General features: G+C 46.2%; 1 protein-coding gene across 1 annotated transcript in view; it reads right to left on the bottom strand.

Moving 5' to 3' along the window:
• The window catches only part of MAN1A1 (mannosidase alpha class 1A member 1), a gene marked incomplete at its 5' end in the record, with an annotated part of 152,515 nt that extends 137,037 nt beyond the window's left edge, over positions 1-15,478 (bottom strand). The window contains one exon of the mRNA XM_082305357.1: positions 14,885-15,478. Coding sequence (XP_082161483.1) covers positions 14,885-15,478 — 594 coding nt within the window. The remainder of the gene's footprint in view (positions 1-14,884) is intronic.
• Positions 15,479-16,976: the final 1,498 nt, after the last annotated feature.

The following is a 16,976-nucleotide window of genomic DNA, read 5'->3' as shown; positions in this document are numbered from 1 at the left end:
TTCACACAATCACAGAGGACTTTTAAAGCTGGTTTTGAGACTTGTTTTTGGCATCAGCCGTGTGCCTTGTTCCTTCCTCAGAAAACAAAAACTGCATTTTTCAAACAGTGGCATGAATCTGAACTTGATAAGGCTCCTCATGGCAAATAAAGAATAAAATAGGCATCACAAAAATATTGTGTTCAAACAGAAGGGAAGAAAAAACTCCACAAAATCCCCCCGTGGCAGAACACAGTAATGGGTAATTAGCACACCAGGAAGCTAAAGTCACTCTGAAATGAACACGTCTAACATCTTGCAGTGCACTATTATGTGTTTAAAATAACTTCGTAATAGTTGTATCTTTCTAGGTTCTTATGATCAAGACTACAGCTAACAAAAAAAAAAAAATGTTTTCTCAATGCCCAGCACATATGGATAAGACCATTCATCTAAAGTTTCTTTTCACATGCAAGAGACCCAAGTGGTGTGACCTTCAATAGCTTACACTACAGGACCTGTTTTACTTTGGAAAATGAAATGCTGAATTTTTACTTCAAGTCACAGATCAAAAATGTAAAAGTGGAGACACAGCCACTGGTCATGCTTTGGATTGCTAAACGATATTCAAAATAACTTACTTTCTTGATGAAATAAAACCTCCATACACAGACTTAGTAGAAAATTTAAGGAAAAAAAGTCTAATGAAAGTTAAAACAAGCTCAACTCCTTTCCAAAACACAGAGGCCCTTTCCTCAAACTTATTCCCACCAAAAGTACTCATGTAGGTTTTACAGCTACCTTTTCACACTTTTGCTTTAAGTGCCAAATAAAAACTATGGGTGATCACTGTTCCCATAGCAAAGGATCATAAAGCTGGGGCAAAAGGAACGTTATATAATCCCTGCTATAGCTGGAAAGAGCTTTGCTTCTCACATCACAAAATCAAAATAGGCATGTCAAATTGAAGAGATGCTCATGTATTGCTATAATGCCAGAAAACTACCCTTTTAGAGTGACTAGTGAGTTTGGACATCGAGCACGAGGCAGTATAAAGAAAGACTTCACTTTCAAAACCAAAGCCAGACCTTTTTGATATCAAAAGTGACAGAAAATCAAATGCTGAAGAGTTGGACTCTCATGAATTAGTAGTGCAGTGCAATAGTACAACCCTACTGTAAAAATATTTACAGTGGCTGCTGTAAACCATGCAATAAGTAACAAAAAATAGATGGAAATTTAATCAAAAAACACAGGTTTGTAAGCTAGCAATAAGTATTTGCTAATTTTAAGTGCTTACAAATGAAGTTAGACCCTTAAGAAAGAAATCAAACAGAACTGTGATTTAAATCTAATTCAGTGGTATCCATTTCAGTTACAATTCAAACTTTGAACTTCTCAACTTTAACTGACACTATATTAGCTTTCATGTCCTTAGTTTCTCATTTGCAATGTATAAATATCAGATGATTGACGTTTTGATCAGCGGTATGTAGAGGGAGGAAGCTTCAAAACAGCACACTATTCTTCGATGGCATGTCTCCCAGCCTGCATCAGTAAGCTAATAACGTATTTACACTCACAAAAGCGGCAAAAGCTGCAACTAAGAGTTTTGTTTTCCATCAATAGCTAATATTTAAAAAACTAAAATTGGAACTCCCTATATTAACCTGTTTGTCCAGTATTACTGTTTGTTCAGTAAACACTTCCTCATTTTTAAAAATCTCAAAATACCTGCTGAGCTAACATGCAGTTGCCTGCTGTGCTTCCCTGCTGTAACCGAGAAAGGTAGCACAGATGCAAATTAGTCAGAAAAGGCCACATGTCCTTTTCTTCCACCACCCCACCTCCCATAATAAAAGCTCACTTCAAAACAATTAATGCACAAATAAGAAATGCCTAAGCCCCAAGCCTATTTAAATGCTAGACATAAGAGTTTAAGATCCTGAAGGAACTGAAGAAGACAAGTAATAAAGACCTAGACTTCAGGGGAACAAGTTCAGTCTGTTCAGGGACCTGATCCACAGGATCCCATGGGAGAGTTCCCCATAGGGCAAAGGCGCCCAGGAGACCTCGTTGATCTTCAAGTGTGAGAATGGCCCATGGCAGGAGACCAGGGTGGCTGCATGGGGAGCGCCCAGCTGAGCCCAAGCCCCCAGGGAAGCGGGCAGGGGCTGCCCCACAGCAGTACAGAAGTGCTGCCCAGGCACAAGAGGAGAGAAGGCCAAAGCTCAGCTGGAAACTGCCACGGGACAGGAGTGGCCTCTACAGGTACATGAGCGGCAAAAGAAGGACGAAACAGAACAGGGACCTACTGCTCAACAGGTTGAGAAAATCAGTGGCATACAACATGAAAAGGCTCTGCTTGAGTCTGTCTTTTTTGCTTTGGTCTTTACTGGCCAGGCACGCTCACAGGGCTTAACGGCAAGGGCCTGGGGAAAGGCGTCAGGTAGATGAAGACGAAGTACTTAAGGAAAATGGACATACACAAGTCCATGGGACCAGATGAGATGCTTCTGACGGTGCTGAGGGAGTTGGCTGATTCATTGCAAAGCCTCTAAATCACCTTTGAAAGGCCGTAGTGGCCAAGGGAGGCCCCTGGTAACTGAGGAAAAAAGCAAGGAAGATCCAGGGAACTACAGGCCAGTCAGCCTTATTCCAAACCCTGGGAAGAAAACGGAGCAAATCCTCCTTGAATCTATTTCCAGGAACACAAAGGACAGAATCACCTTTGTGAACAGCAAGCATAGTTTCCCAAAGGCAAAACGTGCTCAGCCAACCCAGTTACTTATTATGATGAAGCCACTGGCTTTGTGGATTAGGACAGAGCACCAGACAGCATTTACCTTGACTTTAGCATGCTTTTTGATGCAGTTGCCCTTAGCACTATGGCAGCCAAAAAGGCATAGACTAGATGGCTGGTCAACAAGGTTGATGAAAAATGTGACTGGACTGACAAGCTCAAGACAGCAGTAAACAGGTCAAAGTCTAACTAGCAGCTAGCTACGAGTAACCATAATCTGAACAACAGAGCAGAACACACCCGCACCAACTTCATGGGTAACACCAAACTCCAGCAATCGAGAAGCTGGAGAGTAGAGCTCCCACCTGAAGGACCTCAACAAGCTGGAGGTGTGAGCTGACAAGCCTCGTGAAGCCCAGTAAAAGCAAATGCAAAAATCTCATACCTAATGTGGAATAATGCCATGCCACAGTACATGATGGGAACTTACAGGCTAGAAAACAGCTTTGTAACAAATGTCCTGGCAGTCCTGGTGAACAACCTGTTAAACACAAGTAAGCAAGGCATCCCTGCAGAGATGAAGGCTAACTGTATAGTGGGCTGCGTTATCAAGAGTGCTTGCTAGTGATAGGAAGCAATTAACACTTTCTACATGACATTCCTGATGCCTCAAATGAGAGCCCTGTTCTTGGTTTTCTGCTCCCTTGTACCAATCGGAGATTTTTAAAAAAACAAAACAAAAACCCGAACCAAACCAAAACAAAAAAAAACAGGAAAACACCTGACATATGAGAAGAGATAGATGGAGCTGGGTTTGTTCAGACTAGAGAGGAGAAGGCTTCTTAATGACTTAGTGGGTGCCCACAGAGTAAAGATAGCCAAGCTCTTCTCAGTGGTACACAATGAAAGGAGAAAAGGCAGTGGTCACAAATTGCAGCAAGAGAAATTCTAACTAGATACAATAATAATTAAAAAAAACTACAATAAGAGTCTTCAAACACTGGAATATGTTTGTCCAGAGGGGCTGCAGAATCTCCCTCGGCAGAGATTTTCTACACTTGAGTGCACAAGACTGAGCAACCTGATTTAATTTTTAAGTCAGCCCTGCTCTAAGCAAGAGATCAGGCCTCCAGAGGTCCAGTGGCAAGTCTGAATCTTTCTCCTTCTCAACAACAAAATCATATGGTAAGCAGAGGAGAAAGAACAAACAGGACTACAGTCTGCAAAAATGCAGACCAACCACATCTCCCTAATGCTTTCAGATGATCAGGCTGCATATGAAAACTGTTTCCATGAAGTCTGAAAACTTTCTCACAGAGCATCTACTTTCTGCAAGGTTTAGATTTATATAATAAAAAACAACTTGAGCAACACTGATGATTGAAATACAAGGATTTCTTTGCTCCATCCTAAAGTTCTGGATTTTGCTTGCAGCATATGTATAGTTATCTTTTCAATTTAGATGACTATTTGTAAAAAACAAAACAAAACAAACCCAAAAACTATGCCTTTTACTTTTTTCCAAGCTGTTTATTCACATCAGAGCTTGCCCCCAACAAATTACATCTTCAGTTACAGACAACAGAATTTATCATTTACCAACCGTACGATATATTTGACTCTTATGTAAAACATATATATGGACAGAGATACAAATACGTCTCTGTCTCAATATATGAATACAGTGACTTTTTAAAGAAACTGCATGAAAAGACGTATGGGCTTTTCTTCAGAAAAGTCATTTTTTGAAATGCCCTTCTTGATCTGTGATGTCACTTCAGCCCTTGACAAGATCACACACATTTCTATGAAGAGTCAGTTCAGGTTCAGTGCCATGCTTACTCTAAAGCTTTACAGAGTAAGACATAAAAATATCAGTCAAGTTGCAGTTTGTCTTTACATAGCATAGTTTTTCCCATGGTGATTCTTCATACAATCTCACCAGAACAAAGAAAGCAGCATGCAGCTTTGAAGTATTATGACTTTTTAAATATGTAATGTGTGTAACTCTTCTACTCTCTAAATGGCAATTAGGTTTTCTGTTGCATGATGGGGGGGAGTGGAAATCCATCACTGCAAATGATTAACATCTATTTCTCTTCTTTAAGCTTTAGTTTAAAGAATCTAGTATTACTGTCTAGGTCCAACACAAAATTTAAAGTGCAATTCTCAAAATCACAGATGGGTGGAGAACTATTACCACAGTAACAAGCAGCAGATTTCCCTACAGACAGCAGTATAGGCAAAGCTTTATCATTAGTATCACCATTCAGTGCACCAACAGATGTCAGTGCTCAAAGGCAGTGAGAAAACTGACAGTGGAGTTAAAGACTGGGTCTGCATCTGCGTGTGTGTATCAGTGAATAGTAAAATTACTATCTCCTTAAGCACTACACTTTGAAAGCAAAATGTTTTTTAGCTTGATATTCTTTTACACGAGCTACTTCCTATTTCCTTGGAAGACAGCAGTCCCTGAACAAAAGAAATTTCAAAAGGCACAGAGATGTTTATTATGCAGTGGACTAAGCGAAAGAAAAATATGCAGATACTTCAAAAAAATAGCCTCACAGTGGTCTGAATACTAATGGAAGAAACAAGCCACACTGATCTAATGCAATTTTATTGCAATGTTTTAAAAGCACGTACTGACCTTGAATAAATAATTGAAAAAAGAGGTTCTATTTTGCCAAGCAGTAAGATCACCCCTACACAAGTCCGATGATGTAAAATTTTGGAAAAAAGTATCAGATATTCTTTCCTCCCTACTTTATTCATATAAACAATACACAATACTGCCTCTAACCTAAATACCAGCAATATATATCTTCACATGAGAAGTGCAAAGCTGCATGTTTTTACATTAAAATTGCAACTTCTGTATCTGCCCGGCATCAGAGAAAAAAGTTGATTCTTCTGAAATAATTTCTGAGATGCGCACAGAAAGTCTTATAACAGCTGGATGTTCCATACCCATCAGCTCATCCATTGCACAGCATCATTTTGGTCCTCTGCTCAATATTGCCTACTGTCTCTTCTGATCCTCATGTCTTTTCTTACCTTATTAGAGATTTGCATTTAAAAAAAAAAAAAAAAAGGGCCCAAGTTTCTTAGAAGCCAGACTTCCATTCACTTGCTTTATTCCTAAAACAATTTAAAAGCCAAGGTACATATAGTTTCCAAGAGGGAGTGGGAGGACAAATGAAAGTAGATTTTACACTTGTAGTTACCTTTGCATAAGAGACTGCATATCTCTGTTCCCACAAGGGCTGTGAATGTTTAACAGTTATAAGAATGTAACAGCAGGTTATGTGCTCATCCAATCTGTTTGAAAAGCTTTTAAAATTAGAGGCATCAGAATGAGCAATACCTGTACCTTCATAAACACCAGCTATAAAATCCAATCAGCTTACTGCAGAGAGTTATAGCAAGTTGTCATATTATTTCGTACAAGCATTTCTTGGTTACAACAGAGTTCAAACTGAAGATTTCAAGATGCCAGAAAGGCAAACTGGGAGTTTTACTACCCTACTTGCCTTCCTTCAAAACAGCACTGGACCAGAGCATTTGATTTCAAATACTGATTAAAAAGCTTACAGAACCAGGGAGTCTCAGGTTTAGCCTCCCTCTGTACTAAACAGCGTGATTAGCAGCAGCTCAGTGGCAAACCACAGCTGCCCACGTGCAGCCATGAACCAGGCTCCAAAGCCCAGGTTTAAACTGACCCTAGTGAGCTCACATGCCCAGGCTAGAGACCTGCAGCGTACATAGGAGCCTTCCCCCAGCACACAGCAACAGCCCCTGGTTTAGTGGGAAAAAAAAAAACAAACAAACAAATCGGAGCCAGGTAGTCAAGCTCTGCTCTTTACCGTCGCACTGCGTGCTCTTGCGCGAGTCACTAGACCCCTGTCACCCCTGAAAAACCAAACTGCTTTCTCACAACGGCAAAGTCTTCTGGACTCTGCAGGCAAGGCTGCCGAGCACTGCGATACAACAGCAACTTAACCGCAATTCTGCAAAAGGTTTCATTTAATCTGGTTCAGGCAAGCATGCGCTTTATTACTCACCAATTATATTTTCATGACAGACTTGCAGACCCGATTATAAAAAGTCACGGTAAACAGAAAAACAGAGACACTTCTTAGAAGTGTGCACACATTGTTTATATCACATGCTTAAAAAAACAAGCAAAAAAAAAATAAACAAGTTTTGTGGATAAAGGAGATTTTCACACAAAAGAAGGAACCAGTATATTGAGTATCTGGTAGGCTGCCCATATTGCCTAATTCACAGGCCCACTTAAACAATTATTTTCTTCATTTGTAAAATGACAGGTCTAGAAACAACTTATAAATAGACCACAAAATCCTTCAAAACTGAATGTCTGAAACATATTTTATACAGAGACACATCTGAATAGTTGAGTTTGTTACCAGCAAAGCACAGAACCAGAGTGTTTCATCATCTCTGTACCATCTCAGGCAGCAGTTTATTGCCAGGGAAGTGCTGCACCATTAGACAGCAGGAAACACTGAGTGAAGGCCACTTTCCTGAAGTATTAGACTCTCATTCTGCCAAATAAGTTAGGAAGACAAGTTTATTATTTGTAAATAAAGGAACTACTTGTTGAGATACTCTATTTAAAATTAAAACAGCAGAAATTTACACCTATTCTAGCTCCCCAAGCTAGGAAAAAAAAAAAAAAACAACCAACCAAAGAGAAAGTTAACACACGGAACAATTCTTACAGCAGCATTTTTCAGATAGCTTTAAGAAAAGGTCTATCCACCCAACAGTCACACAAGTGCTTCTGTAATGACATTAATTACCATCTAGAGAAGGGCTGTCTCCTGTCTGTCCATGAGTTCCTTTTCATAGCCCTGTGCTTTCATTAACATTCAAACGAGCTATCAAAGCCTGGCTGTCTACCACTCGCATTTCCCCCCTGAATGAGATAAGACACTTTTTGGCCTTAATGGTAGATTTTAATAAATGGGTGGAATTTTTCTGCTTCAGTTTGCCCACAGAACTACAGCCTTAAGCAACTGTACTCACCAACATTATGATTTACTCTATTTCTTTATATTAAATGGCTGCCATAGGCTGCTATACTAACATTAAATACAAAATCATCACCATGAGACTATAACTTCTGCCAAAATGCAGGAGACATTCCATTTTAAGCTTTACCTCATGTCTTTACATCACCTTATTTAGCTTTCACGAAAAGAGTCCTGTGTGTCTGGAATTCAGGTTTTGCCTTCGCATAAAATGCGCACGTGGATTTTCAGTTAAAGAATTAATCATGTGCTTGATTTTTTTGTGAAAGCCAGATGTTTTCCACTGAACATTTAAAGCCTTTTCATTTTCCCCACAATTCTGAGGATCCAGTTACATTGGTAAATTTACCTGTTGAGAACGCAGATGAAGTCTGAACATAAGAAAATTAAATATTCTTCTTAGCTCACAGAAAACAGGTGTGAGGCCAAAAAAACACGAACTAGCAATGGGAACACACCCTATTCCGGTCAAATATGCACACAGCCACACACTGAGACATCCCTCCATCTCACGACTGATGTTCAAATCAGACAGGCATTTGCCTGCATGGCAGAAACTTCAAGTCATTTGACTGAGAAGAGGCTGCCGGTTCTCAAAAGAAGGCAGCTGAAGCAACTCACCTGAAACAATGTCCTCCCCTAAAAACACCTTAAGGGCTCCCAGCAGAAAGAACATTAATTGGGCAAAGGCATACCCTGTTTCAGGTTACCCTGTCTTGTGGACAAAAAGACGCCTCAGTCCCATTCTCCTCCACTTTGCTCTCCTTTCAAATGCATTGGCTTAGTGGGAGTCCACTGTTTCCACTGTGCTCAGACCTCCACTAAGCCATTTTGGCTCCCTACCCTACCAGGCCATGAACCCAACAAAAGCAGGGGTAGCTTTCTGTTTGGTTGGCAGGTTGAACAGGCTCTGCATAGGGTCCGGCAAGTGACAGAAACTAGAGGTTGCTTAATAGAGTCACCGAATCATATTCTTAATAACTCAGATGAAGCTTCTCTGGGGGTTGGACTAGATGACCTTTAACGGTCTCTTCCAACCCAAACTATTCTGTGATTCCCTGCATCTTGTAGTGCCATTATCTCTAAGCAAGCCATTTAACTTGCTGTTTTGTGACATTTTAGATGCCGTAAGATAACCCCTGCCACCTCCACCTGCCACTTCACAAGAGCACAAATCTCCCAAGAAACCCAGGGAGAATGTCTGCGAGCTCTGTACGGATGCCCTTAACTTAAGGGTATAAGGTATCTACTTGTCCACCATATTTGATTCCCTGTATTTAGGCACTTGATTCACCTCCTTAGCATATTTTATAAAACCGTTACCAAAAAAAAAAAAAAAAAACCAACAACCAAAAACAAAACAAAAACATCGGTACTTATCATGAAGGAAAGCACTGCAAAACACTCAAAAAGAACTAGAGATACAAAAATACTGAAGATTATATGTAGGTAAATAAAGCATTGGGAGAAAAAGAAAAGCCAAGATTCATTTTAAACTCCTTCAACAAACTGAATGACAGCTACAAGATGGCAGTATTAAGGTCACAAAGTACTTTAAGAAAACTTCTTTCGAAATGCATTGCATCATCAGCATGCTGCCAGGAATCACCAGTTGCTTACTCATTACATGTCAATTCCTTCCCTTTCACTGTAACTTGTTCTTAAAGAAATGTACCATCAGGGAAGGTGGATTTTTCTGTTTGAAACCCAAATGACTCAATACTTCCACAGCTGCATTTTAACTCTTTCTCTCCCCCTCCTATGAAGGCCCCCACAACCTTCCTCCCCGTAAAAGCACTCTGAATTTTGGTCTACAGGAGCTGGGGTTTCAGTAATTCCTGCCACTGGGTTTCTTTTCCCCTTTTCTGTTCTGAAAAAAGGGGTTGGGAGGTAGCAGTCTCCTGAAGCACAGCACTTCAGCCTGCTACAGAAGATCATTACAGTAGATTGAACCTTTGCTCTGCAAATGTCACATTGTGGAGATTCAATTTTAATGGAGAAGCTAGGCCAGAAGATCAGATACCAGCTCCCAAAACAAGGCTACTGAAAGGGGTTTCATACCTCTTTCATCCACATAGTACTGTTCCCTCACCAGAACCCAAACTAGCACCAAGTCAATCTTTCCATTAAGGCCTTCAACTCACCAACCTGGCAGAAAACTATCCAACTTTTTTGCTCTGGCAGTTTTCTGCTAGTTTAGTGAGCTGAAGCAGCTTACAGAGGGCTACAGTGGGATTAACACAAAGTAGGCAGTGGAAGAAGACAGTCAAAAGTGACAAGAATAGACTTGCCCTCCTCTTCTGACAGCAACAAGTATTAGTGAGCTCACCCTGTCTCATAAAAAAAAAAAAAATCACCAAAAAATAAATCTCCCCTCAACCTGGCACTGGACCCCACCAAGCAGCAGCACCAGGATATCAGGCAGCAGGAAAGCAAGCGGTGGAAGCACGCAGGAAGGTACAAGGGGCCGACCGCCCTTCTTCAGCAGCGAGCCACCTCCTATAATTTTGCCATCACTCCTCCTTGTTACCGGAGAGTTCTGATTACACCCAAGTGCTGCTATGTCAAGTGCGTATTAGATCTCTGATTAGTGCTTTATTTCCATGCTCGCAAGCTTTCTTTCCCCCAGATACTTCTTGCTTAACCTAATGACTTCCATCTAAATTGCATAAAAGCCACCATAGAAAACAATTAAACAAACAAAATTAATGCCGAGGACTTAGGAAGCTCCAGAATTCACACTGCCAATGCAACCTCAATTCAGTTCCTTATAGAAAGACAGAGTGAAGTAATCTTCAGCTGCAGAGTCTGTTTTGCTGACTTGCAACCATTGCCCCGTTGAACTCAAAGAACTAGTGCTCAGGAATGACTGTGGAATCACTGAATGAAATTCTCCTCTCCAGGCCTTCTACTAGGTGACTGCAACAGTTGAGACCTGTGCGAGTATTTGGAGCACCGCATGATCATGCACTTTGGACATCGATTTCAGTTTACCAAGGAGGTTTTTATCCTGAAAACACATGCAAACAGCTCCGAACAATAATTGTACAGTTTTCAAGCTAGCTACCTTGCACAAGAGCAGCACAGCTGCATTAGTATGGTGCTCCACCAACACCAATAGCTTGCTGTTCAGCAGGATTAATTAGCCTGGGCAGAGCACTACGCTAATGTGATTATATTGCTTCTAGTACCTGAGCTAGCTCATTCATCGTTTTCTATTCCTTGCCTCTGAAATAAAGAGAGTTTGGTTTTGCTATTTTCTTAACACCTAAATAATTCAACCACTTTTTTTTTTTGGAAGAGAGAGGAATGAGACTTGAAAAAGATTCAAAGTCAGACTTCCCTAACTGAAACAGTGGATCTCCTGCCTCCATAGCCTGTCCCCGTTATTACCATCCTCTTCTAATCACTTCTTTTGTTCATATCAAGCTGCCACCTTTTCCGGACTGTCTATACACCTGCAAGTCTTCCCGGAACATCAGAAATAATGATGCCCAGCCACAACCAACAGTGACAAGAGCAAAGACTGGAAGACTTTCAGCTTGAATGGAACAGAATCATCATTGCCTTCCACTCCCCCTTTTTTACAGATGGGGAACAGATATCACAGGAGGTATTTGCTCAAAAGAGGGGCCACCTCTCAAATCAATGAATGGAAGAGCAGTAATACAAACCACAACTTCCTCACTCACAGTCTGGGGCTCCTATCAGGACACCGAAACAGAGACCAGTGTGAAGTGTACCAGGTACCCAGACTCTGCCCCAAGTCATGGAGACACCAGAGCATAAGTGGAAACTGCCCAAAGAACACAAGTTCTGACAAAATACAAGCACGCTGGTATGCTCGAAAGCAGATGTGCCTCTTTGCTCAAGCCTTCCTGAGGCATCCAGCATGAGGAAGATGCTCAGAGCAGACAACATTAGGTCAGCCAGTAAAAAATTCAGCAGCCACAAGCAACTGACAGCGGTTTTACAACAGGAAGAAATGGGCAAACCCCACTGCCGGCAGTACTGCCAGACCCTCTTTCTTTTGAGTCTGCCTGTAACTCACCATCAGCAGAGAAACAGAGGAATATTGCAGCACTCATTACTATCTCTTGTCTCTGGCCCACATCCCTTACCTGTACGGGCATCCCTGCACACAGGCTGGCCCTGTGGGTGTAACATGGCGGGATGGTTACCACGCACAGACCTCGAGAGCAACCATGTCAGTCTGGCGGAGCGGAAGGCAGTGACAACAACACGATCTCCACTTCCTTGTGTCTCCACAAGTCTTTTACTTGCTCGATAAGCTTCTAGCAACTTATTTTTCTAGTTATTTGTCATACAATGTTGGTTTTGATACTAAATAAAGTTCAAGAATCTTTATATTCCCACCTTTTTTAAGTTGCACTTTTTTTTTAAATACAAAAAAGTACGCCATAGAAAAAAAATGGTTAAAAATTCTGTGACGGAACTTCGTTAAGAAATGCTATGAAGTCATGGCATTGTATTGTTTTGTGATCGTAAGCCATATTAGTACTGGCTAGACTTCTAAATGCTTATTTCAACTTGAAATTTAAAACAGCAAATGAACGAAACATCTCTAAGCTCTCTCTCTCCCCCTCAAGTTTATATCAGCATGTTAATGATACAGAGCTCTCTCAGGACAGAAATGCAGGGAAGAACAATCTTATTTCTTGGCATTCCTTCCCTTCAAAGTAGCCCACTTCCTTCTGTTAGAAATATCCACAGGAATAGCTTCAAATTTTGAGTTCTAGGTATACAACGTACATCATACAATGCAGACTCCAAATTCCAGGCTCAAAAGAGTATGAAAGCAGAAAGGTTCTTTACGTTTGCAGCTCCAGCATGCAACCACCAGGCACAAGGAGAGGAGCTTTAAGGGGTAATTCCAGTTTCTGTGCATGTACAGTGCAGTACAAAAGTTCACACTTTAAAAAGTTACAATTTAAAACTATTTCTAAAAAGACTGCAGATTAGAAGTCCAGCTTGACAGTAAAGTATCAACATAAAAAAAGTGGATAAGGGCTTGCAAAGACCTAGAGAAAAGCAACATAAAGGCCAACACATGAAACAATGTGAAGCAAGTTAACACCGAATAGGAAACACTGTCTTACAGCTGGGGGGGGGGGGGGGGGGGGGGGGAAGAAGCATTCTTTAAAAATGAAAAATCAAACCAGTCAAGGTACCGCAAAACTGCAAGAGCAGTTAAGTAAACATGTTACAGTCACATACTGAATCAGGAGGAAAGGCAACTCCCAGAACCAACACACAGCATTGCGGAATTATGCTGAGATATGAAGGAAAAATAAAGATCTTGAAACTAAGTGCAGTCTCTCTGTCATCTCCTACGCGTACATGGCCAAAAATCTGGTTTGAGTTGTTACTGTGTTGTCAGTGGCTCCTGTGTACAAGTAGAGGAGAAAAAAGAGTGATGGAATGAAAAGGGAGGAAGAAAAACTGAAGAGATACTGGGGTACGTATATATGTACACAAGCGTACAAATATACGCACACATACACATGTGTATCCATATATAATAAAAGATAACTTGGACTAGCTGGCACAGAGCGGGACCCGCAAAAGCAGTATACTTAAGTTTTATCTTCTCCCTCCTGCTTATTTACTTGTTGCAGTCATCTATACTACCGAATCATGTACATCAGGTCTGGAGCCTCATTACTTCTAAATACTTCTACATGGCAATTCAAGATAACTGGGAAAAGAGTTTGCTGGTATTTCTAATTGTTCTGTATGCCTTAGGGAGGCTGCGTGACTAAACCAGAAGGGAACACAGTCTCTGCACACCAAGATGTGGTCTGTACCGTGCACTCCCGAGAGTTTCTCCCCTCAAAATACCTTTGCATTGGTATTTACTGCTTATGACTGCTGCACAATTTGCTAAAATAGTTAAACTGAGGCAAGGACTCCAGAGCACAGAACATAACTTGAGATTTGTGAGAGCTTATTATCTGGTGCTCCGCGTGATGTCAGGGCTCACTTTTCAGAGCGCTCTGTACAAACATGCAATAAAAATAAATCAGTCCAAATAAGGCTAACGATGTTTCACAAACACAGAAACACTCAGTAGTTACAGTCTCACTCCTGTCTCATTTCCACCACGACAGAACAGGAAACATATACTACTAATTAATTCATAAACCCTAATCTCTGCAGGCAGCTGAAATTGTCAGTTCGATAGAAAAACCTGCCAGTAATGACGGGAAGTTGAACTGTATTATCAAGGAAGTTCTTCTTCTGTCAGAGGACCCTGTCAAGCTCTGCTCACGACAGTCTCACCTATACGCAGGTTGGACAATTTCTGTGGGGAAGGACTTTAAAACGGTACCTGAACCAACCAAGCAGCGCGAACAAACGATACAGTTGCGGGAATTTGTCAAAACACGTTACAGCTCCGGTGCTTTACCACTATAACCTAAATGCACTGTATTTTGCCAAACACCCTCAACTCTTCGGACTGCCGGTACCGGAGCAGAGCGAACCGGACGAGCCCGCGGCGGACGGCGGCTCCCCGCGGCCGCACACCTCGCACCGGGAAAGGCTCGGGCCCGGCCGGCGCAGGACAGCGCGGGTGACGCCTCCCGCCTCCGCCGCCGGCCGAGCCCCGGACGCCCCACGGGGCGCGCAGGGGGACCCGCGTGGCGATGGGGCTGCCCGCCGTCGCTTCTCCTCCCCGGCGCCGCTGCCCGCAGCCCCTCGCCCCCCGCCCCGAGGCGCCCCGCAGCCCGCCGGGCGTTGCTTCCTCCCCGGGTTTCGGTGCAACAGCCAGGGGAGCCGGTAACGTCGGGGGGGAGGCGCAGCCGGCACGGAGGCAGTGCCGGCTCCGCAGGCAGCGCTCGCTCCGCGGCCGCGCAAGGGGCGCGGGACGCGCGGCGGGCTGCGAGGGGGCAACCGCGGGCGACGAAGCCGACCTGCGCGGCGGCTGCCGAGCGAGGGCCGGCCAGACAGACGCCCTCCCGTAGGGAGGAGGAGGAGGCAGGAGGGCGCAGCGCTCCCCCCCACCCCGCCGGCGGCGACCTGTTGCCCCGCGCGGGGGTGCCGAGGCGCGTCCCCGGGAGCGGGACCGGCCGCCGCCACCCACCTCTTTGATTTTGTCCCTCCTCTGCCGGACGGCGGGGTCGGCGGGCTCCTGCCCCACGGCGCCGACGGGCTGGCGGAAGAGGCGCTGGGGCAGCCCGGGGGCGCCCGCCTCCTTCCTGCCGCGGGCGTCCTGCAGAAGTTTCTCCTTCTCCTGGCGGATGTCCCTGCGGATCTCCTCGGGCAGCTTCTGCAGCGTCTCCTTGGCCTCCCGCAGAGCCCGCTCGTGGTCCGCGCGGATCCGCTCCAGGCTGCCCGCCCCGCCCGCCGCCGGCGCCCCCGCCGCCGGGCCGCCCCCGGGCTGCGGCGGGGCGCGGGGCTGCCCGCCGGGCGGCGGCGGCGGCGGCTGCAGGGCGGCCGAGTGGAAGAAGACGCCGCTGAGGAGCTTGGAGGAGTCGGGCAGGAAGAAGATGGCCCCGAAGCAGAGGGTGATGAAGGCGCTGAACACCAGCAGCAGCACGAACTTCTCCGTCAGCCGGAACGCGCCGGGGCCCGCCGCCTTCCTGCCCCCGCCGCCCGCGCCGCTGCCCGCGGGGCCGCCCAGCGCCCCCGGCCCCGCCGCGCTACCGAAGAGCGGCAGCAGGCTGGCGGCGGGCATGGCCCCCGCGCCGCCTCAGCGCAGCTCAGCTCAGCGCAGCGCAGCGCGCCCCGCCGCCGCCGCCGCGCAGGGACGGCACCGCACCGCACCGCACCGGACCGGACGGCTCGGCTCCGCCGCCCCCTCCCCGCCTCGGCGGCAGAAAGTTTCCCCGGGCGGACGCGGCAACTTTTCCCTTCCCCGCCGGCAGCGCTCGGCGTCTGCGGGGCGGGCGCTGTCAGCTCCAGCCCATGCTGCCGGGCCGCGGCCGCCGCTCCCCGCTCCGCCCGCGCGGAACTGCCGGGCAGCCGGGGGCGGGGCGGGGCCGCCGCCGGCCCAATGGCGGGGGGCGGAGCGCGGGCGGGGCGGGGCGCGGGCGGGGCGCGGGCTCCACCGCCCTCCCGGGCTGCCGGGCCCCGCGGGTCGCGGGGCTCAGCCCCGGGGAGGCCGCCGCAGGCGCCGCCTGCCCTCCGGGGGCGGGGGGAGCGGGGGCGCGGCGGCGGCGGGCCCGCCCGGCCGGGGCAGCGGGTGCGGCCGCTTCGTCCCTGCGGGCGGCGGCGGCGGCGGCGGCGGGCGGCGGCGGCGGCGGGCGACGGCGGCGGGCGGCGGCGGCGGCCCGAGGCGGGCGCGCGGCAGCGGCACGTGCCGGCAGGCAGGCACGCGCGCACACGTGCACACTTGTGCACACACACGCAGGCGCCCCCCCCCCGCCCCCCCGGATGCTCGTGCACACACGGGCACATCTGCCCCCACCGCGACGCGCGTGTGCCCCCAGAGCCGCGCGCGCGGGTGCTTGCACGCTGACGGGCACCAGACGTGCACACGCGTGCACGCACGCCCACACGTGCCCGCAGGTGGGGGCAGCGCGCGAGGAGGCGGCAGCAGCGCGGCCGTGCGGGTGGGCACCAATCCCTGCCCGCCGGTCCGGGGGAGCCGTGCCCTCTGCCAGAGAAACGGGTTTAATTCCAGTGTCGTCTTCTGCAGGTGCAAGGTGCGTCCGTGGCGAGGAGCACACCCATGTGAGTGCGAAAATGCGACTTCTCCCCGATGCTAGTGCAAATGGAAAAACAACACGTGTTGGCGCACAGAAATGTCATTTTTGATAGCTGATCAAATTGCTTCATTGAGCTCCCCAAGCTTTCTGTGAGAGGAAAAGTTTCCAAAAAAAAAAAAAAAAAAAGAGATAGGGATTTATTATTTTGCTCGCGTTACAGAGCAATGCAATAAGCAGCAGGGATGTGAGAAGCAGGGAAACCCAGTAAAATCCCAGTAAAATGCTGGGTCTCTTTAACTGGGAAAGGGAATCCAGCCAACACCCAGAGGTCTATCTCAAACTTTTTTGGAACATACTTGGAGCCTACCTAGACTTTCACAGCGGCTTCAGCAGCATAAACTTAAATGTTTCCTCCAAAATGTGAACCACAGAGTCGGAAAGAAAACAGTGGGATACGTTGTTCCCAGAAGTTATGATGCTGAGGTTGGTTTGTTTGTGCATTTGCATGACTTTATTTTGCAAGGA

Source organism: Platalea leucorodia (genome assembly GCF_965183815.1).
Source record: "Platalea leucorodia genome assembly, chromosome: 3".
NCBI classification, from domain to species: Eukaryota; Metazoa; Chordata; class Aves; order Pelecaniformes; family Threskiornithidae; genus Platalea; species Platalea leucorodia.
The sequence above is the reverse complement of the archived record's forward strand: the minus strand, read 5'-3'. Positions and strand labels throughout refer to the sequence as shown.